Source organism: Periophthalmus magnuspinnatus, chromosome 17 (assembly GCF_009829125.3).
Source record: "Periophthalmus magnuspinnatus isolate fPerMag1 chromosome 17, fPerMag1.2.pri, whole genome shotgun sequence".
Classification (NCBI taxonomy): domain Eukaryota; kingdom Metazoa; phylum Chordata; class Actinopteri; order Gobiiformes; family Gobiidae; genus Periophthalmus; species Periophthalmus magnuspinnatus.
Window position 1 is genome coordinate 28,490,187 of NC_047142.1, and position 22,399 is coordinate 28,512,585.

The 22,399-nt window shown below is 41.6% G+C and overlaps 1 protein-coding gene across 2 annotated transcripts; it reads right to left on the bottom strand.

Moving 5' to 3' along the window:
• Positions 1–1,316: 1,316 nt before the first annotated feature.
• Positions 1,317–21,610, bottom strand: LOC117385534 (ATP-sensitive inward rectifier potassium channel 10-like). Of its 2 annotated transcripts, none has more exons than XM_033982822.2 (6): positions 21,475–21,610; positions 10,565–10,910; positions 10,140–10,351; positions 8,079–8,210; positions 7,574–7,751; positions 1,317–6,084 (listed from the first exon to the last, which is right to left on the bottom strand). In XM_033982822.2, the coding sequence occupies exons 2-6, from the start codon at positions 10,908–10,910 to the stop codon at positions 5,708–5,710; spliced, it is 1,245 nt and encodes a 414-aa protein (XP_033838713.1). In that variant the 5' UTR covers positions 21,475–21,610; the 3' UTR covers positions 1,317–5,707. The 2 variants fall into 2 exon arrangements, with proteins under 2 accessions (XP_033838713.1, XP_055084493.1); XM_055228518.1 differs by having other exon boundaries at positions 1,317–6,081; positions 21,475–21,604.
• Positions 21,611–22,399: the final 789 nt, after the last annotated feature.

Genomic DNA, 22,399 nt, shown 5'->3' on the forward strand with positions numbered 1-22,399 from the left:
CCTTAACGACCCTGTTCAACCTGTAATGGCTGTCTACTATTCTCTTTGTTCCTGTTTGCTTTGGGTGGTTAGTGTCTTTGAGATAGACATGTACAGTAGACTGCGAGGAGGTTCCGAGGAGCTCTCCCACTGGTGTTGGTACATTCTCTTATGCAGTGGCTGTTTAGTTTCTCCAGTAAAACACTCTCTGCATTCTTCACTACACTGAATGGAGTAGACTACATTACTTTCTTTATGGCTCGGGGTTTTGTCCTTTGGGCGAACCACTTTCTATCTTAAAGTGTTTGTAGGTTTGAAATAGAAAGAAAGAATATATTACATGGAACAAGAATATATTCCACAAAACAAGTTTTGTCCCAGATTCTTCCACTTATCCGGGACCGGGTCGTGGGGGCAGCAGTTTAAGCAGGGACTCCTAGACTTCCCCCACCCCAGACACGTCCTCCAGTTCCTCCGGTGGGAACCCAAGGCGTTCCCAGGCCAGCCGGGAGACATAGTCCCTCCAGTGTGTCCTGGGTCTTCTTCGGGGCCTCTTCCCGGTGGGACATGCCCAGAACACCTACCTAGGGCGGTGTCCAGGAGGCATCCTGAACAGATGCCCGAGCCACCGCAGCTGGCTCCTCTCGACGTATAGGAGTGGCTCTACTCCAAGCTCCTCCCGTGTGACTGAGCCCCTCACCCTATCTCTAAGGGTGCGCCCAGCCACCCTGCGGAGGAAACTCATTTCGGCCGCTTGTATCCACGGTCTTGTGCTTTCGGTCATTATTACCCAGAGCTCATGACCATAGGTGAGGGTAGGAAAGTAGATTGACCGGTAAATAGCTTCCAGCTGAGCTCCTTCTTCACCACAACAGTCCAATACAGCGACCACATCACTGCAGATGCTGCACCGATCCGCCTGTCAATCTCACGCTCCATCCTTTCCTCACTCGTGAACAAGACCCCAAGATACTTGAACTCCTCCACTTGAGGCAAAGGCTCTCCACAAACCAGAGAGGGCAAGCCACCTTTTGAGAACCATGGCCTCGGATTTGGAGGAGCTGATTCTCATCCTAGCCACTTAACACTCAGCTGTAGACCGCACCAGTGCCTGCTGCAGGTCCTGGCTCAATGAAGCCATCAGGACAACATCATCCGTAAACAGCAGAGATAAGATCCTATGGTTCCCGAACCAGACCCCCTCCGGCCCCTGGCTGCTCCTAAAATGTATACTTAGTAGGCCTTCCTACTTTACTACTTGTACTTTGTTATGTTCCACCATTGGGGTAGTGATGTGAATTACTACATGATCCATTGAATGAAATTATAAACAGTATAACACAAAAATTATTACTTTTTATTAAATTGTGTTATTATTAGAATCTTTACATGTACAAAAATACACATATTAAAGAGGTCAGTCCTGCCACTATCAAACACAGCCTTACGCATTATGATAAGCCACTTTACATAACGTTTTCCCATTCAAATTACAGTCCACTGCCCTTTTATTGCACTTTAGGTCTTCATGCCTCTCACATTCAACATTATCAAACACAGAAACTATAGAACAAAAAAAAACAAAAAAATAAACTCTACTGTTAGTTACAAAAATGTATTTACAGATCAATGGAAATACAACAAGTATGCACAAAATTTTACAAGTTATTCATATTTTTATTTTTTTTTTTAAAGAAAAAGATAATTACAGTGTTTTAATGATGGTCAACTGGACATGGCTTTGCGATCAAGAGGTTTCGACACATCATGGAACTGGCTTGAAGCACTGGGCTTTATCCAAACCTGAGTTTACTAAGCCCAGCAGCCCCAAAGGGAGGAGTTTTAGTGTGAACCTTACGTATGATGAATGGTTTTGATCACAAAAATAATGACCACTATTGAAACTGTCTTTACATCGAACGACTACTGGACGAAAGAGAGATTACACTGTCTCATAATTTGAGGGCTAACTAAAGTGCTATCCAGCGTCTAGGTTGATGTGAACTGGAATCTGTATTACCTCCATGACTTGTAAACATAGAAATACTGGTAGGTTAGGATTCTACTCCTGTCGAGGCATCTTCTGCGTAAGATAAATTCCATGTGAGAAAGCGTAATTTCATCACAAAAATTACTAGTACACATTTTCAAACAATTTCAGCTTGTTTTAAAGATACAAGTAAAATACCATCTTGAAGTACCAAGTGCCTAATACAATTATATTATACCAAAGTTATTACCAGAAAAACCTGCAGTTAAAAAAGCTGAATAAATCAGCAACTTACAGGAAAAAATATTTGATTAACACAGAAAAAAACAAAAAAAGACAAAATGTGACTAAATATTTCCCCTTTAAGGCCTGTCACATTTTGGAAAATATTTACATTCAATGAGTCTGAAAGAAAAAGTAATATTAAGACCTAGTACCAATAGGCTAACTTAGATCATCAACTTGTTATCAAAGATTTTACACATTTATTTAAGTATTAAGGCAGAAATTAACTAAAGGAAAATAGAGAATAACAACTATCGTGCCCTATTTGCAACAGTAAACAGATAAACAAACCCAGTTCAGCTGCCGTTAGAACTAATTTTCACATCTAAGTGCAATGAGTTTGCAGTATTCTTTAATAACAAGGTTCACGGCATTAAAAATACCATCAATTACACAATGCAAATAACACGCCTGCAGCCGCCTACACACTTAGAGATGACTCATTTTGCACCTGTAACTGACAAAACTGTCCAAGAGATGATCACCAGTCTGAGTTCATCTACATGCTGCCTCGATGTGTTACCCACTAAATTTCTAAAGTCAGTGCTCAACAGTTTGTTGTTCCCACTCACTCGCATAGTTAACATGTCACTTCAATCTGGAACATTCCCAAGAGCTTTGAAAACTGCAGTTATCAAGCCTCTCCTAAAGAAGAGCAGTCTTGATGCCACAATATTGAACAATTACTGATCAATCTCAAATTTGTCGTTTTTAGGCAAAGTCCTTGAAAAAGTTATTTACCAACAGCTTATTAAGTTTCTCCAAATGAACAACTCCTTTGATATTTTCCAGTCAGGTTTTAGACTCCATCACAGCACTGAGACTGCTCTTATTAAGGAGACAAATGACATCCGCCTGAACACTGATGCAGACAAAGTCTCACTCTTGATTCTGTTAGATCTGTGTGCCGCTTTTGACACTGTCAAACACGGGATCCTCTTACAGAGACTAGAGGACTGGGTGGGCATTTCTGGTACTGCACTGAACTGGTTTAAGTGCTATCTAGAAAACAGGGAGTACTTTGTTGAAATTGGAAAATGTGTCTCAGATAAAATGTCTCTGACCTGTCCCAGGGGTCAAACCTGCTGCTAGTTAATATGCAGAAATCTAAAAATCTAGGGGTAACAATGGACTCAGACTTGAACTTTAACAGCCACATCAATAACATCTGCAGCTAAAAAACATTGCAAAACTTAAAGATATACTGTCAAAACCAGACTTGGAGAGACTCATCCATGCATTTGTCTCCAGTAGGTTAGACAACTGTAACGGCCTGCTCACTGGCCTCGCCAAACAAGCCTTAAGACAGCTGCAGTACATCCAGAACGCTGCTGCTCGGGACCTGACTAGAACCAGGAAATACTGTGGCTCAGAGAACAGACTTTAAAGCAGCTCTGCTTGTGTACAAGTCTCTCCATGGACCAGCACCAAAGTACCTCTCCCACACTGAGGACTAAACCAGGACTAAACCAGGACTAAACATGGGAATCAGCGTTTCCGTTTTATGCAGCTAAAGCCTGGAACAGTCTTCCTGAAGATGTGAGACAGGCCTCAAATTTGAAAATGCACTTTGAATTGCTTTGTGTACAAAATTGTGCAGTAAAAATAAAGAAAAGCTCACTATTGACCTTATTCTGCCCCTCCCACTTTTTCCATAAACGCGACTAAACTGCACTTTCTTTGTGGTGGCACTTCCAGTTAAGTGGGAATCCTTCATTTGTGTAAAATGTTTATTGTTCATGTGACCAACAAGTCAATACTGCACCAATGCTCAGGGAAACTTTAAAATGGCTCATCTTCATCTAACTCAAAGGGATGTTACATGTGCAAATGGATGTGATGCAAGAGCTTTTATAGTTTGTGCTCACCAATGAAAGTCCCCATTCATACAAAAAAGGACTATTACAAGATCACAAAGTTAGCATGCTTACTTACAATTTTCAAGAATATTTAATGAAGTCAACAAAAAAAAAAAGGAACAGAATTATTTAATTGAAATTCATCTGTGAAAGAAGAAAAATGCTCTTGTGTCAACATTCTACAGCTGAATAATATTCAATACAGATGGGTGCAGCTAAAATGTATATTGTTATTATTATTAGTAGTAGCAGCAGTAGTAGTACTAGTAGTAGTAGTATTATTGTTATTTTTGAGAATACATGTAACCTTTAGGGAACTTTTGCTGTTGCCCCCATCTGCGACTATGACATCATCCCATTTTCCACTTTATTTAATGAGGTTGAGGAGGACAGTTGGGCTCTTACTATTCCTACTTTAATCAATTTTGTTGAATCTACAAAATGACCAGAACATGCCCATATAATGCTCCCAAACAAAAACTCTCAAAACAAAACAAAAATATATATACATTTCCATTTTGCATGTTACATAAGACCTAATATTTTCTCTACTATTTAGTAAATAATAGAAGTGGCAGTCAACAGATCATTACTTTACATTTTGATAATCGAAAAACGCAACCCACTTAATAATAGAGACAGATCCCTTGACTTTTAATTCTAGTTTGACTTCAGATTCTTGCCTGCCTCTTAACCTAACATCACTAAACAGGGCTGTTGTTGGACCAAACAGCTGGCCCCCGTCATATCAGATTTCTATGAACTACTGGATATGTTAATATGATTGACTGAGTTTCAGGGGCAGACTACTACTACTACTGCTCCTCTCCAGCGAACCACAACATCTTCACACACCACCATGTCTTTATTGAAAAGCATTGTTGTGGCATGGTCCTTGCTAGGGAAGGGTTTTTATTTGTGAAACTGACAATGCAACAGGTTAGTTTTACCCTACCGATGATGTGTTGTTGCAATAGTGTTGTTGCAATAAGTAATAGTGACAGGACTGGGGTGCAGCCAAGACGGGTCGCCCCTCTCCTATCTCGTATCTCATGTTTGTGGAGAACCTGGTGTTAAATCACTTGCAGACGACCTGATCTAATGTACACATCTTTTGATACGTACATGAGATAGGTGCAAAGTGAGAATTGTGTGGAGTAATCTAGTGATGAGAGAACCACTATAACATGTTTAAAATGTAATTAAAAGTGGATTTTGCATAACTTTTCTGGTGCAGGGTCCACTCTCTCTTGTCTCCATGGAGCTGTTATTGTTTTGCCTTAAATGTTCCACGGTATAGTATTAAACTTGTATATTTCTATAGATGGAGACAAGGAGAAAAGCCAGACAGGCCAAGTTACAGGTCGTATCTGTGGAGAGGTAAGCCCACTCACAGTAACAATAGATGTTTATCAATGTACTTTAAGCAATAAAAAACATCTGTACTTGAATACGAGTAAGACAGATATATTTAATGCCATACTGTGAAATATTCCAGGCAAAGCAATAACATGTCCATGAAGAGCAAGCACAGTGCATAGCATTTTGTTTATAAAGTCTCTAGTGTCCTTTATATTATAGATACCTCCCCTGCTCACACATTACTAATGCGCACACTCAGTCGGCGGCCATGTTCCTCCCCCTTGTCCCTGTAGCTCTGCTCCAATCGGATCTTCTCGGTTTCGGTTCCCTCGGAAATCGTCCCACCTCCATTGCTCTGGAAACTGCCGGGCTTTTTGAAGATTGGCATAGTTTTTGTTTTAGCCACTTTATCGAAGAAAGCAAAATCAGCCACGTATTTGCCGTTGGGGCAGAGGGAGACAACGGGAGGAAACTCGTAGCCCCACAAGATCTCGTCAGGCAGGTAGGATGTACGAACCTGGCAGGTTGCAGAGGTTGATTCCACTGTGGCATTCATGATCACCAACAGCTCAAAGTCAGACAGCTCTGGGTCAGTCCAGCCACCCCCTGCTGGACACAAGAGAGTTTTACAACAAGCAAATTTAAAGATGTGTTTTCTGATCTCTAAGGTGTATGTCCTATTTGTCTGAGCAGCCACGTCTTTGTCAAATTAATACATCAAAGCATGTGGATTTGGCTGGCCAGGCAAATGTTCTATACAATCTACAGGGAAGTCAAGATTATTTGTTGATTGTTAATTGTGATCCTTTAGATCACAAAATAATTGTAAATAATCACGAAAATTTTAGAAGCAAAATTAAGCCATTTTAATTGAATCTACACCCCAAACCTATATGCTTTTATTTTAATTTATATTATCTTAATTTCCTTATTCAGATATTTATATTTATATATATATATATATATATATATATATATATATATATATATATATAATTATTATTTTTTTAATAGTCATATACTTGAGGAGTCATGCTCGATTAGATGATGTGAATAAAAACTGTACTGTTGCTTTGTCGTGGTGCCAATAATCGTGAACATATAATCAAATATCAGACTAAAAGACAAAAGATTTATATCATGACATCCCTAGTTCAGGGAATATATATAATATATATAATAAGTTCAGAACATGCCAACTGAAATCAGTGTACGAAGATGTCTACTTTTCCACACACACTCATCCTAATAACAATCCAAAACAGATTATGGTGAGTGCCCTTGCTGCTGAATATTTTATTACAAATTTGAAATGCAAATAAAAAACTGCACTAGTATATGACTCTTGAAAACAAACTTTGCCACATCTAAAAACAGGAATTCAGCTACAGGAAGTAAGCACTTCCTCTTCTGACTGTGACAATAAATCAGCCCTGTGCTCTTAGCATTGATATAGTACTTATATCTGAGTACTGATATAGATCTAGATCATTCTAAAACTCTTCAGGAAAGGTCAAACTTTGTTGTATCGATACTCGTTTTTCTATCAGTTAATATCAAGGTGTTTTTGACATGTTTGACATTTTGAATGTGAACTAAATTCTTTATGTACGGCCCCCATCATTACCTCAGCAATAAGAATTCTTCCCGGCGTCCACATAAAACAAGACAATCAGTATGTTACAAAAACCTTAAACTGAGTTTATTACACCTGTGGGGCATTAACTATAACATATACCATATTTAGTTTCCTTTTATTGTTTTGAAAATGCTGTATTCCCTGAAAACAACGTACTAATATGCTTAATAACTTCCACTTTCATTGTTGACATTCTGAGTCCCCCCTTGCCCATCAGGGATGCTTCAGATGAGCACATCTCATCATGTTTGTGAAGTTGTAGTGTATTGTTTTGTATCATACTGTTGTTTCTTAATGCTGTGCAGAATCATGGGCGATGTAGCATCTACAACCTCTTAAGGTATGTTTTTGATGAGGAAACAACAGTATAACATGGTTGAATGCTCTAAAAAGTACATTTTGCATAATATCCCCTCTTTAAGTAGTTATTTTCACATATACCATGTCCATGTGGCTCACCTTTGTTGGCCCAGGCTCGGAGCGGGCTGGTATCGTCAATCACATGGTAGAAGGTAAGGGGGAGAATGAGAAAGGGGCTGTCACTTGAGGTATCCACACTGAAGGGCACGTTCCTCTGATCCAAGCGCACCGTCTCCCCCTCTTTAGTCAGGGAGGTCTGAAGAAGCTTACCTGTCACCTAAAAGACAAAAACTGTGCATTACATGGTGCTGCGGTATGTTCTGAAGTTTACTCTCTGCAGGGTGCATTCACAATCATTCATTCCTTGCTTTTCACCTAAAGGATATTTCTAACCATCCTTGGCAGTGGCATTGTTTTTACTGTCCAAAATGAATTGGCTTTGACAGTAAGTCAGTTTGATTTTTGTAAAACCTCATTCACAACGGAAGGGTATGATGAATGGAATAGATATTCTCCAGCAACATTGAACCCTCTTATTGCTGTAGTCTTGACTCTTGTCTCAGATTAGTGTTGTTTCATGATCAGATCTGAAGATGTTTCTGACCTGACAGCCAATGAGCAGACTCTTGCGCATGTTGGCCACTCGGATCATGAGGCAGGGCACGCCATCGTGAGAGGACACCACGGCGTGCTGACTGAACTTCACTGTCTCTCCACGCTTCTTTGGACGCGCCACCTGACACACATGAAAGAAAACATTTGGCAATATTATAAATATTTTAAGATGCTATTTTGTTTAGTCATATAATTAAATGTTTTCTGCTCATATACAGCCTGTAGAAAGGATCTTGTCTCTATTCAAGTTCTGGGGCCTCATGTATAAAGAATTGTTACAGAAATCTGGACACCTGAATCCACCTCACATCCCGCCCTCTCCACATCTTCAATTCACCATAAAAGGACAGGCCACACCCTTTCCACACCTCCAATTCACCATAAAAGGACAAACCATACCAACCAAGTATAGATTAAATAATAATAAGATTCAGCTTAACATGAGCCGATAACCAGAAAGGGAGGCACTCCACATAGCAACAAGCAGTTATATCACACACTTTATTACAAATAAACACAAATAAAAGTTATAGCAACCACTCATCTCTTAATCTTAATCAGAAAATTACGTTATAGTACTTATACATCATAATATTTACACAGTGCATCACAGGTAAGCCCACAGTAAAGTTGTTTTTGCTGTGTTTCAGACTTGTAAATCGCTATTTTCAAGTATGCTTATGATATCTGCCGGAGGACTGGCCCTGTTCACAAACATAAACACCTGAATGGTTAAAGGACTGGGATGTGAACGTGTATAAGCCTATAAGCAGACTAAGCAGCCGCTTAGGGCCCCAGAGCACCAAAGAGCCCATACAAAGAGCCCATACAAAGAGCCCATACATTTATATTGAAAATAATAAAATATGAAACAGGGCTTGTGTGTTTACAGCAGTTTAAATATCAACCCCTTACATGTAGTAGTTTTGACATTCTGGATATTTTCAGTCTGATGTTGGTCATATTATAAAAATATAATTGGCAGAGGTGATGAGACCATAGTTGTAATGTTGTCAAATGTGAATCATCAATAGCTGAGCCAGGGTACATTCACTGCCGAGGGCCCCAGAGACAAATTCTGTTCAGGGCCTTCTGAAAGCTAGGGCAGGTTCTGTTCAGATGGCCTCCCTGAGTGAAAGAGGGATAGGTGGATCAGCAGCCAGGAGACAAACGCTTCGTCTCCCAAGCAATAAAACTCTGCACGTAACATCAAAACTCTGCATATGTGTTTGAGTGCATGGGCCTGGGTCGAGACTGACACAGACATAATTATGTCCTTTATTTAGACAGGGAGGGCCCTTGAGAGCAAGCTCTTATTTGCTTGAATTCTTGAAAAAATGCAGGGAAAATTTTAGGTTCTGTTCAGGTTCAGACAATAGGCTCATGCACAGACACTGGCACACAGGGCACAAAGGCAAACGTGAAGTGTTTGCACTGCGTTTACCCCCGGGGCTTCATTAAACTGAAGCCTCATGTGCTCTGTTTGAGGGAAGAGCTTTCTCTCAGGTTATTTCATCCTGTCTGCATTGGATCACAGCCATAGGCTGTGATCTATGGTCACAGCACAGGCTCAGGGAGATCCAGTGCACACACTTGTGCACAAGAGAAAATGGCTTGAAATGCAGAATATTTTTGAGAATAATGAGTGGAATAAACAGTCCTTCCCCATGTGTTGGCCATGTGCTTAAATGTGCGAATCTGAATGTTATTATTTTGTATGATGTAGCCTATTTTCTGATGATTTCCTGATCAAACATTTCCTTAAACTCTCTTCACTTCTTCTCCTCTCCCTGAGTGTCATCTTTTCCCAGTGTCTTCAGACTAGGAGAGAACACGCCAGGGTTCTAGCTTACAATACGTAAACAAGCTTTATGAATGAGGCCTCTGGAGATGGGGCACACTCAGGCCCAGCAGCAGTGAAGGATGGGTCAAATGAAGAGAAGTTTCCTCACATGTGAAATAACATTTAGATACCCTGCACCAGGCTATTGCTTAAAAAAAACACAGTGAAACCATAAAACACAGAACATCAGCTGACCCCAGTGCATACCTTAGCGAGAAAGGTTCCGGTGATGAAAATCTCCATGAGCATGGTGATGACAAGCTGCACGATGAGGAGGATGATGGCAGCAGGACACTCCTCTGTGATGCACCTGAAACCGTAGCCGATGGTGGTTTGAGACTCGAGAGAGAAGAGGAACGCTCCGGTCAGAGACTGCATCTGCATCACACACGGGGTGTGGTTGGACGGAGGGTCAAACTCTGCCACACCACAACAGGAAAAATGGGTTAGATTCACAGCAATATTATTTACTGCTGTGGATGCTGCCATTGTCATTCGGCCTGTATTATTTTCCATGAGCTGTTTTAGAGCCTGTTTTAGAGAGTCGATGCAGTGTTGACTTGGTGCACCTGAACACTACAAGCAGAAAAGTTCTATAGTGCCCCTTTAATAGTAAGTCCCCTCAGTCTTACCAAGCAGATCTCCATGCACCAGAGCGACCAGGTACCACAGAACTCCAAACACGAACCAGGTCCCAGCGAACGTGGCCGTAAACAGGAAGAACTTATATCTCCACTGCATGTCCACGAAGGTCGTCCACAGGTCCCGCAGGTAGAGGGCGCTGCGGCCGCTCACGTGCTCGATGCGGATGTTACTCCGCCCATCTTTGGACATGACACGCCTCCTTTTCCTGAGAGCTCCACCCACTCCCGCGATAGCCCCACCCAGTAGAGGCTTGAGTACATCAGTTTGTGTCTGAGAGTGGCACACTTTGTTGGGGGAGGAGCTACAAGATGAGGAGGGTGTGGATGACGTCATCTAGACAAAGAAACAAGAAGACATAATATTAAATTCATTGTAAACAGATCTTGTTTGTGATAGTATAGTCTTAAATGCCTTTCATATTAAGAATGATATCTCTCTGTACCAAACACGTACATTCAATCAGTTTTGTTTTTTTTAGTGATGCATGTGAAATGAAGCTCATTGGTCATCTGTCACTTACAAACAAAATCAAACTTCCCTTCACAGTTTAATGTTTTGCTCATTTCTGCAGCATTTCTCAATCTGCAATGTTTCTACATTAACCCTGTGATATTTTTTTCTCTTCTTCCTTCCTCCTTCCATATTTGTTTTGAAATGGACAGACAATGTGTATGTGTATTCTGGATCCCAGGCAATATTGAATATTGAATTGTAACATATTCAGCAGGGTTGTCAAAAAATCAATATCCAGATATTAAGCCATATTATGACTATATCAAAAATCTGTTCATTTGAAAAAAAATAATAAAAAGTGCTGAAAGTCAAAAGTTTGGACACACCTTCTCATTCAATGTTCATTCTTTATATTTACTATTTGCCAAATGTTAAACACATATATGATGCAAGATGTATGGAATTATGTAGCAATGAAAAAAACATTCACAATAGGTGTTAAATTTTGTATTTTTAGATTCAGGGTCCTCAGAGTGTCCACTCTTTGCTCTGTTTATAGTGCTGGAAAACCTTTGTCCTTCTCTCTATGAAATTCATGTGGAGTCTCCTGAAATGGTTTTCACTTTCACTTCAGGGTTCATTTGTGGAATACAAAGTGTGCAGTGATTGCCACAATGGGTGGAGCTATATTGAGAGAGCGAGAGAGAGACATACACCACAGTTACTAACCCCCCGCTAAACACACTTGACAAATGTACTGCAAGCTGTAACCCATAACATTACCTGTGAAATGAACAAACCTAAATGCAGCAGTAATGTCTCATGCTTTAGAGATCAGAATCAGTTATATGAAGAGTCATGAGAATGTGTGATGCGGTCACGGGTCATGGGGGTTGCACCACAGCTGCCCACTATACTTTTTTGATGAAGTTTCTATTTTCCACACATTCATTAATACATTAATCCCACCATATGCCATTTTAAGTTTCCAAAAATCACCAAATGACACAAATTTGACCTGGGTCATGTGACAGCACCACTTCCTGCACACTATCAGGCCTGTTCCTGGTTTAGTTCGGTTTAGTTTCAGTTTTTGTCTTTTTTTTTTATCATGACATCTTGATTGAATAATGCCACTTCTGTTTGCCGCAAAGTAAATTCACCTGTTTATTTGAACCAATTCATAGTCCCTCTTTATTTTGCAGAAAAGGCAACAGAATACAGGCACAAGCCTAGTGTTTTTGAAGTCATGCACCTTAGACTTGATCAAATTCAAAACACTACAAATCATGTACAAAGTAAGACTCAATTAGTACCCTAGTTTAGGAATAAAGAAGTGTAATATAAACCATGTGATAAAATGAACTTTCAAAAACAGTGTTTTCATACAACCACAAAAAAATGGAGATAACCTGTGGAACAACTGGAGATGATCTATGACCTATGGAACAACTGGAGATGATCTATGGAACAACTAGAGATGACTTATGACCTATGGAACAACTGGAGATGACCTGGAGATTACCTACGGAACAACTGGAGATGACCTGGGGATGACCTATAACAAGATTTTATGAATAAATGAAAAATAGCACTTCTATTTAGCAGTTTAAACAAAGGTTTAAACAGGACGTGTTCTGATCTGTCTATTTTGCCTTTAATATAAAAGGCCATGAGGGGAGTGCACAGGAGTGCATGCAGTAAAGCTCTCTGCTGGCTGACATGTGTTAATTACTCTGTAATAAGTTCATGGAGGCAATCCCCATAGTATACAATAACTTAGTCTATGAACATGAACTATTTACAAGCATATTTACATGTTAACTTATATTGAGTTACTAGCGTGAATTTGGGTTAGCAGTTGTATTTTAAAAGGTGGTTTGCTGTATTTCTTTGCAAGATCACTAATGTATACTTACTGTATTTTGTTGGTACCGTTTTACATGTGCCATATAAAGAACAGTGTAAACCCACCCTGCTGTCAGTGACTTATTGTGTGGAGGTGTTTAACTCATGCACCACATAAAGAACAGTCTAAACCCGCCCTGCCGCCAGCGACTTATTGGCCGTGTCCCAATTCGCCAAACTGGCCTTAGAATCAGCATTCGAAGTGTGCATCGAAGGGCAGTTACGTAATTTCCGGCACGACAAGGGCTGTCCCATTTCAACGCACCCTACTGAATGCGCCCGACAAACCTGCCCTTCCCTTTGCACCGTTTCCACGGAGATCGGAGGTAACCGAAGTGTGCATCCGTGCACACTTCACACACTTCTATATCCCATCATGCACCGCGGCTACGCAAAAAAGAGAAGAAAATGGAGTCCGTTGCGCAATACACGTTCAAATGTTCGTACTGGTTTACCTCATCAGTGCAACATGAAACTGTTAAATCTGAATAAAGATCTGTACAGTGTGTTTGATTATTAAAAAGGAGGGGAGTTACATGGAATAAAGGAATGTGGAGTTATTGCTAGACAATAAGAAGACATTATTATCATTAAAAATTATTACTGCAATAAGAATAATTTAAGAATGTTCGTTTCTATTGAAAGCGTCAAAGACCAAGAGACTGAAACGTAAAGTCAGAAGGGTTTAATGAGTTGCACACAGGTACTGTGAACAATGAAGCAACGGACTCTCAGGAAAGGACAGAAGAGAGTCCTGAGACGTGCACAAAATCTTCATGAGTTCCGTACATTCTATAGGTCTGCACCCCCTCATGGGCACGTGTCATTTACTTTCGTGTTAGTAAATCAAGACTTGGCTTGATGTAGCACTGTACTGCTAGAAAATACTTTATAATAATCAGATGAAAAGAACTGGCACGGCATAGAAGGGAAACAGTGCCCTCTACTGTTATTAAAGTGGTGTAGCCACTGGCCAAAATACCGAACCATTAAACTGCAATATCCCACTTTATGTACAACTAATCAGTGTTCTCTGGTTTATAGACTATGAATGTCAAAATTATACTGTTATCTCTGTCTCTGTTATTACGTTTTCACAAGGTATATTTTGTTTAAGTTATGAAGTAGCTACAATTGAGTAAAAAAATCACCTCGAACGTTATATTTGCCTATTGATATTCAATCTAAACAGAAAGAAACGGCTGTGACGACAACATCTTGACTTTTCTTCTATTAAATAATAAATCAGTAAAAATAACGTACGTAATGTACGTATCGTACGCTCAAAGATAGCGGTGGAAGTGCGGTCCGTGGTGTAGGCCTGTTCCACTTCAGTAAGATGGCGGCTACACTGAGGAGGGCAGATTCTCGACCGGAACCTTCAAACTACATTTTGAAGAGTACTTCGAAGGGACCCTTCAAAGGGTGCATTTGGCGAATTGGGACACGGCCATCGTCTTCTACAAGGCCAGTACACAAAGTATTGCCTCTTAGTGGGGGTAACACAGATATGTAATCCAGATAATTTACAAAGCTCTCTGGGTCTGGAGCTGTTTTCTGTCTCCCTGATTTCAGATGGGCAAGGGGACTAACCTATCAGAGAAACGCATCGGTCTCACAAAATAAAACACAAAATAAAGCATGTAGATTTTTGGCAAATCCAACAGTTGATGTACCAAACTATTTATCTCAGGTAAAACAAGTGATATATTTTGCTCTGAACGATACATGAGTTTTAGAGAGAAGATGTCTTCTGCATTTGAGAGAAATTAGACAAATTAGTGCCTGTGGTTGGACTGTCCATAGGTCAAACTCTGTGGTTGCATTCCAGACCCTTCTGCATTTGAACAGAATGTAGAAGAGACTGGCTGCTCAGTCAAACAAGAATCCATCTTGCCAGGCTCCCATTGGTGCTGGGTGAGAGTCTGGACCAATCACAGAGCATCACTGACATTTTGGCAAAGCCAAAGATGAAGCACCCAAATGAACCAAAACAAACATGGATGCCAACATACAGTACATACTTCAGACTTTTTGACTGGAAATATAATCTTGTTTGTGAAAGTTGTGCACTTTGTGTATTTGTGTAGGGAAAGCTGTCTGTGCTTTTCTTACTTTCAGCGGGAGTCATCCCACAGGTTAAAGTCATTTTAAAGATATTAACCATGTTAAAATATCTTTATTTTGACAGTTAAAATCCAACTCCTATAGAATTTTGACTGTAGGCCTGTTCTGAAGACTATGTTAATTCATGAGATAATTCAGAGGTAATATTATCATGGTTTCATGAACCCAGTCTGCCCTGCCTTTTGTTGTACTGTTTCCCCCCTCCCTTCTGTGTCTGAGCCTTGAGCTGGGCAGAGAATTGGGCCCCTTCCATGCACACCTACATGTAATCAGTAATCAAGCTGCACCTGGGGAGAACAAAGGGAGCCAGGAACTGAGACTCAGCATTAGATCGTCCGCATAGCCACAGTACAACTCTGCTTGACTCAGTTGCATGTTTTTGCATTTTGTTACTCATTCTAACTTTGACATTTTTGCTCCTCATCAGATCCTGCTCCATGGAGCTGCTCAGCTCCTCTGTCTTCGACCCAGTTCTCCACAACTGGTACGAACCTCACATCTTCCGATCCAGCTCACCTCTACTGGTACTGCTCACCTCGTCTCTGTCAGCGCTGCTCACGCTGTATTCCTGGACCACGGCAAACAACCCCACTCTCACCTCTCTGATCTATCTACCTTCATTTGCACATTTAAAAACTGAATAAAAGTGACACCTAACACAGGTCTATGCTTGTCGCGGCAGCAATCCCCGAATCTGGTGGTGGACACCGGAAGTAAGGGATTCTGTCAAGCTGAAGAAAGAGTCCTATAGAGCCTTGTTGGCTCGTGGGACTCCTGAGGCAGCCGATGAGTACAGGCGGGCCAAGCGTGCCGTGGCTCGTGCGGTCACAGAGGCAAAAACTCGAGGTTAGGAAAAGTTTGGGGAGGCCATAGAGGAGGACTATCGGACGGCCTCAAAGAGATTCTGGCAAACCGTCCGACACCTCAGGAGGGGGAAGCAGTGCTTCACCAACACTGTTTACAGTGCGGGTGGAGGGCTGCTGACCTCGACTGGGGATGTTGTCGGGCAGTGGAAGGAATACTTTGAGGATCTCCTCAATCCCCCCGTCATGAGGAGGAAGCAGAAACTGGGGACCCGGAGGCGGACTCGACCATCACTCAGGCTGAAGTCACCAAGGTGGTTGGCAAGCTCCTCGGTGGCGAGGCTCCGGGGGTGGACTAGATCCGTCCCGAATACCTCAAATCTTTGGATGTAGTGGGACTGTCTTGGCTGACACGTCTCTGCAACATCGCATGGCGGTCAGGGACAGTACCACTGGACTGGCAGACCGGGGTGGTGGTCCCTCTGTATAAGAAGGGGGACCGGAGGATGTGTTCCAATTACAGGGGAATCACACTCCTCAGCCTTCCCGGTAAGGTCTATTCCAGGGTACTGGAGAGGAGAATCCGACCGATAGTCGAACCTCGGATTCAGGAGGAGCAGTGTCGTTTTCGTCCTGGTCGCGGAACAATGGACCAGCTCTATACTCTGCACGCTCCGGGTGTACGGGATCCAGGGCTCTTTGCTAAGGGCTGTCCGGTCCCTGTATGACCTGAGCAGGAGCTGTGTTTACATTGCCGGCAGTAAGTCAGACCTGTTCTCGGTGCATGTTGGACTCTGCCAGGGCTGCCCTTTGTCACCGGTTCTGTTCATTATATGTATGGATAGAATTTCTAGGCGCAGCCAGGGGGTAGAGGGGGTCTGGCTCCGGAACCACAGGATCACATCTCTGCTGTTTGCGAATGATGTGGTCCTGATGGCTTCTTCGAGCCAGGACCTGCAGCAGGCACTGGGGCAGTTTGCAGCCGAGTGTGAAGCAGCTGGGATGAGAATCAGCTCCTCCAAATCCGAGGCCATGGTTCTCGACTGGAAAAAGGTGGGTGGGCGGTGAGTCTCTGCCTCAAGTGGACGAGTTGAAGTATCTCGGGGTCTTGTTCACAAGTGAGGGAAGAATGGAGCATGAGATTGACAGGCGGATCGGTGCAGCGTCTGCAGTGATGCGGTCGCTGAATCGGTCCATTGTGGTGAAGAAGGAGCTGAGCCAGAAGGCAAAGCTCTCGATTTACCGGTCAATCTACGTTCCTACCCTCACCTATGGTCATGAGCTCTGGGTAATGACCGAAAGGACAAGATCGCGGATACAACCGGCCAAAATGGGTTTCCTCCGCAGGGTGGCTGGGCACACCCTTAGGGATAGGGTGAGGAGCTCAGTCACATCGGAGGAGCTCGGAGTAGAACCGCTGCTCCTACACGTCGAGAGGAGCCAGCTGAGGTGGCTCGGGCATCTGCTCAGGAAGCCTCCTGGACCCCTCCCTAGGGAGGATTTCTGGGCATGTCCCACCGGGAGGAGGCCCCGGTGTAGGGACTATGTCTCTTGGCTGGCCTGGGAACGCCTTGGGGTCCCACCGGAGGAGCTGGAGGACGTGTCTGGGGTGAGGGAAGTCTGGGAGTCCCTGCTTAGACTGCTGCCCCCGCGACCCGGCCCCGGATAAGCGGAAGAAAATTGATGGATGGAAAATAATAAACATTGCTAAGCTTTTCCCCAAGTCCTGTCTCTTTGGTCCCTCTGTCAGTCATTACGACATGGATACATTAGACATTGCTTTTTTTAAGTTTCACAATTAGACAGGGGGAAAGAAGAGATAAGAAACAAGGAGAGGAAACTTTCAGTGAATGAGATGTTCTTGTCCAACAGAGTCCTGATTGTGGAGCCTGATTGAATCGAAGTGAATGAAGCTAAGAGCACATTTATCTGAGTCCACTCAAATAAAGACATTTGGAAAGGCCAGACCTGGACAAAGAGCCTGCACTGAAACCAGAGACAGTTCACTGGGTTTAAGGAGAAAGATGCATTTAAAACTGGCCCGTCACCACCTGTGCCCAAGAGAATCGATTTGGGGTAAACTTTGAATCTCCATTACATCACTGTAAATCAGGTAAAGAAAGGCAAAAGAGAATGAGAAATGGGATATATTACTCAGACCATAAACTAGTTAACAGGTTGTTCTCTTATCAAAATCACGCCTGAAGAAGCTTTAGAAGCCATTCATACACCTCTGAGTATTCTCTATTTGAACCCCAGTAAGCAGTAATATTCTGTCTAATAGTCCATCATCCACCTGATGTGATGTGCGGTTGTTTCTTTAGTGGGATGCAGCTGATTGTGTTGTGATAGTGCTCCGAAGGGGGGAGAGCGCCTCCAACTTACAAATGTTAATCTGTATGTTTATAATGATGTTAATATGTTGTTTTTTGGAGTGTATAGTGTAGAATTTTCAAAACAAAAGTAATGTAATCTAAATATGTGATGTGTTGACAGTTAATACCCGAGAGTGTCCCCCTCATTAATTTCCCTTTTTTTTTTTTTTCTTTTCTGCAGACGCTGAGGTGCCTCAGATCCAGAGCCGTGTGCGTGCACTCAGAGCCTCACATGTACAGCATTTTGAGTCATGACATTATATAATCTCTGTTTTAATTACAGCACAACGCATATTACGCAAGAAGCTCCTTTCAGAATACTAATTATCACAATCACATGATTCACAGGATTGCTCTCTGAACTGTCCCCTGCCACTCTGCTTCTCACAGGAAGGAGGCGTCACACTTCCTCATAGCACATACCAGCTCTGTCTATGCCTTCACTGAATGTTTTGCAGTGTTTATTGGCAATAAGTTTTCTTTAGGCCTGCAGCTGTTAGAGATATGGAGAGGAGCTTGGACTAGAGTCATTGCTCCTCCTCGACAGGAGCAGCTGAAGTGTTTCTGATTCAAATACTTTCTACCTAGATCTCTATAGATCAAATGAGTTCTCACATTGGCTTCTGTCATATAAATATATAGTGAAAGAGTCTTTTGAAAAATCCCATCACTGTGGTCAACGTCACTGTCCCAGTTTAAAGAAAGGCTCAATGCTCTGAATTTTCTTTAACGTTTGTGGGCATCTCATTGGCACATACTGTATGTATTTACACTGTGCATAATCTTATCAGTAAACGTTTTACCATTTACATTACAGATCTTTATAAAACTCCACATCTTCTGCAGAACAGTCATCATGACAATTGTGTAAATGAGCTCAGTCCAATGTTTACATCCTGACTTCTTCCTCCTCCCTTTCTCTCTCATCTTTTGTTCCATGTATCTATTTCTATTCCCCTCTCTCCCTCCTCCCCTCTTTCTTCCTTCCTTTCTTTTTCTTCCTCTCTCCTCACTCCCTCTCCCTCTCATCTGTTTCTCCTCTCTCTCTCTCTCTCTCTCCTTCCGCTCTCCTCCCTCTTTCCCTCTTGTCTTTCTTTCCTCACTCTGTTTCTTCCTCCCTCTCTCTCCCTCTTGTCTGTCTCTCCTATCTCTCTTTCTTCCTCTCTCCTTCCTCTCTTCCTCTCCTCTCTTCTCTCTCTCCTTCTATCTGACTCCCTCTCCTGTCTCTCTCCTCTCTCTCCTTCTTCCTCTCCTCCTTCCCTCTCCTCTTCTCTTCGTCTCTTCTCTCACAGAGGAATGCTTTGTTACAGCGCAGATAAAGGAACAGTAGAGACATTCACAGAGCTTCTTTGTGCTGCTGCTTTGTGCCGGTGAAGCCTGAATGGACAGTGTCCATTTGGAGATACAGTTATGGAAGGTAAAGTTTGGATGGCTCTGACCAGACACCAACAAAACCAGAGACAAGAAAAACTCTAAATCATTGGTGACAAAGTAGAGCTTCTTTAATAATCGGTACTAAGCAAGAATCAAAGCTCTGCCCACAGCGACTGGACTGGAGTGGACATTTGTGAAGCAAAAATGTTGGAATAAATGAATAAATGGACAAGAGATGCAGCTTTGACCATGGAACAGACTTTTAAAGAGAAGCAAAAATGTCTGAAATATAAAGTTAGTCAAAAACATTCAAAATGTTGAGTTATATATAGAGATGTTATATATAGAGATATAAATAAATATATATATATATATATATATATATATATATATATATATATATATATATATATATATATATATATATATATATATATATATATGTATATTTTAATACAGTTTAACAGAGCTGCACATAAAAACATGCCAGTCATTCGCCATGACGTCGGGGTCACCCATTGGCTTCCCATTGATTTCCATTTATTTTAGCACTAATAAATACGGCCTGGATAGGGCTTGATGCCAGGAGTGTGTTTGGGAGACATGAGCACTTCGCGCTACCTTTGTCAACATTGAGTCAATGGGCATATCTCAGGCCATAGGTTTCATGCACAACTTTGTCAAAACAGTCTGCAATGATAAGTGCATGGTACACCCTGTAGGGGCTCGGGCATAATAATGATAACAACAACAACAGCAACAACAGCAACAACAATAATAATAATAATAATAATAATAATAATAATAATAATAATAATAATAGACCTGTTTTAGACCCGTTTTAAACTCGCTTAGTCCTGGTTTAGTTTAGGTTTAGTTTTGGTGTAGTTTCAAGTTGTTTAGACCTGGTTTTAGTTCTTATTTGTCCCGTTTGAGACCTGCTTTAGACCTGTTTTAGTCTTGTTTTAGACCTGCTTTAGTCCCATTTTAGACCTTTTTTAGACCTTTTTAGTCCTGTTTTAGACCTGCTTTAGTCCCATTTTAGACCTGTTTTAGTACTGGTTTAGAACTGTTTTAGACCTGCTTTAGTCATGTTTTAGTCTTGTTTTAGACCTTGAGAGCAGGTGTGTTGGAGGAGAGGAAGGGAAAAACCCGCACCGATGGAAGTCCAAATAAAAAACACAATACACAGTAAGATAGTGTTTGTGATTTCTGTCTGTTAGCATCTCAAATGAGTAATATTAATAATAATAGTAATAATAATCCTAAGTCATATCATATAGCAACTCACCAAGATATTGTTGATTATCACTCATGACCATTTAAAATCTCAACTTTGATTTAATTACAGAAGAATAAAAAGTGCTGTGTGTAGCCAAAAAGGTGACACAAAGACATATAGATCATTGTAATATAGCGAATATTGCACACCTTGAATGATGTAAACCTGTAGAACTGATTTAGCCCTTGTTTAGTTCTGGTATAGTCCCAGTGATTTTGGTTGTTTAGATCTGTTTTAGACCTGTTTTGCACTTGTTTTAGACCTGCGTTAGTCCTTGTTTAGTGTTATTTTAGACCTGCTTTAGTCTTGCTTTAGACCAGTTTTAGTGCAGGTTTAGCCGTATTTTAGTCCTGTTTCAGACCTGGTTTAGCCCTGGTTTAATTCTTGTTCAGTTCAGGTTTAGTCCCAGTGTTGTTTAGGCCTGATTTTGATTCTTGTTTGTTTCTGACCTACTTTAGACCAGTTTTACACCTGTTTAAGACCTGGTTTAGTCTTGTTTCAGCCCTGTTTCAGCCCTGTTTCAAACCTGTTTTATTCCTGTCACCACTTGACAGCAGTTTGGATTGTATTCTTACCTTTCCTTGTGTTTCGCTGGTTCAGTGCGTTTGAGTGGTGCAGAATGGAGATCTCTCAGGCCTGGGTCCACATGTCTCTTTGTCCGTCCGATACTGTCTGGACCAGAGCAGGACCAGAACTGGACCAGAACTGGACCTGGACTGGACTCAAGCTAACTCGGCCCCATTCAGCCTCACAGAAGCATGTATGGAGGAGGGAGGGGGTGCTGCTGCTGCTCAGTGCCCAAGCGTTGGACCCTCTCGTGGGCATGCACCAGCTCCTCGCCCCCCCTCCTCTCGTTGGGTCACTGTGGGATAATTGATCACCAGAGTTACCCTGAGATCCGGTCGTTACCACAATAAAGGACAAATGATCTTTCTAGGAACATGCAGGTTAGATTCACTTTATTGGTATGGATATGCAGAATAAATATATAAGTGTTGTGTATTCATGCATATTTGACTCTTGTACCAGAGTTTTTTTATCACTTCAATAGTATTTTTCTCAGAGGCTAGTCGATAATGTTTTAACCTGATTTGAATTGGTTGATTACTTTGTTACCAGTCATACAAAGTTATGTAATAGTATAATATAGTATAGAAATAGTTTTATTAAAGGGCCCATATTACACTGTTCTTCAACACATGTTCTTCTCTCAAATAGAAAACGCTGTTCTACCTTGTGATGTCACCATGTGGTAATACAGGAGGTGCTCCAGTGTGTTTTTAAACTTCATACACCTTCACTAGAATCATTTAGATGAAAATTGCAGTGCCCAGTAAGACTTGATGTTGCCGTAAACATCATCAATTCAATTCAATTCATTTATTTTTGTAACGCCCAAAATCACAACAACAGTTGTTTCGAAGGGCGTTCATGTTTTGGTTGGTGGGGGAAACCGGAGTACCCGGAGGAAACCCATCCAGGCACGGGGAGAAACATGAA

Bases quoted from the DNA above. Each gene is read 5' to 3' on its own strand.
- LOC117385534 (XM_033982822.2), bottom strand. From the start codon at position 10,910: ATGACGTCATCCACACCCTCCTCATCTTGTAGCTCCTCCCCCAACAAA. The intron at 8,211-10,139 runs GTATGCACTGGG...CATGTGTGTCAG, and splicing joins CCGGAACCTTTCTCGCTAAG to GTGGCGCGTCCAAAGAAGCG. The intron at 6,085-7,573 runs GTGAGCCACATG...TCTTGTGTCCAG, and splicing joins CCGAGCCTGGGCCAACAAAG to CAGGGGGTGGCTGGACTGAC.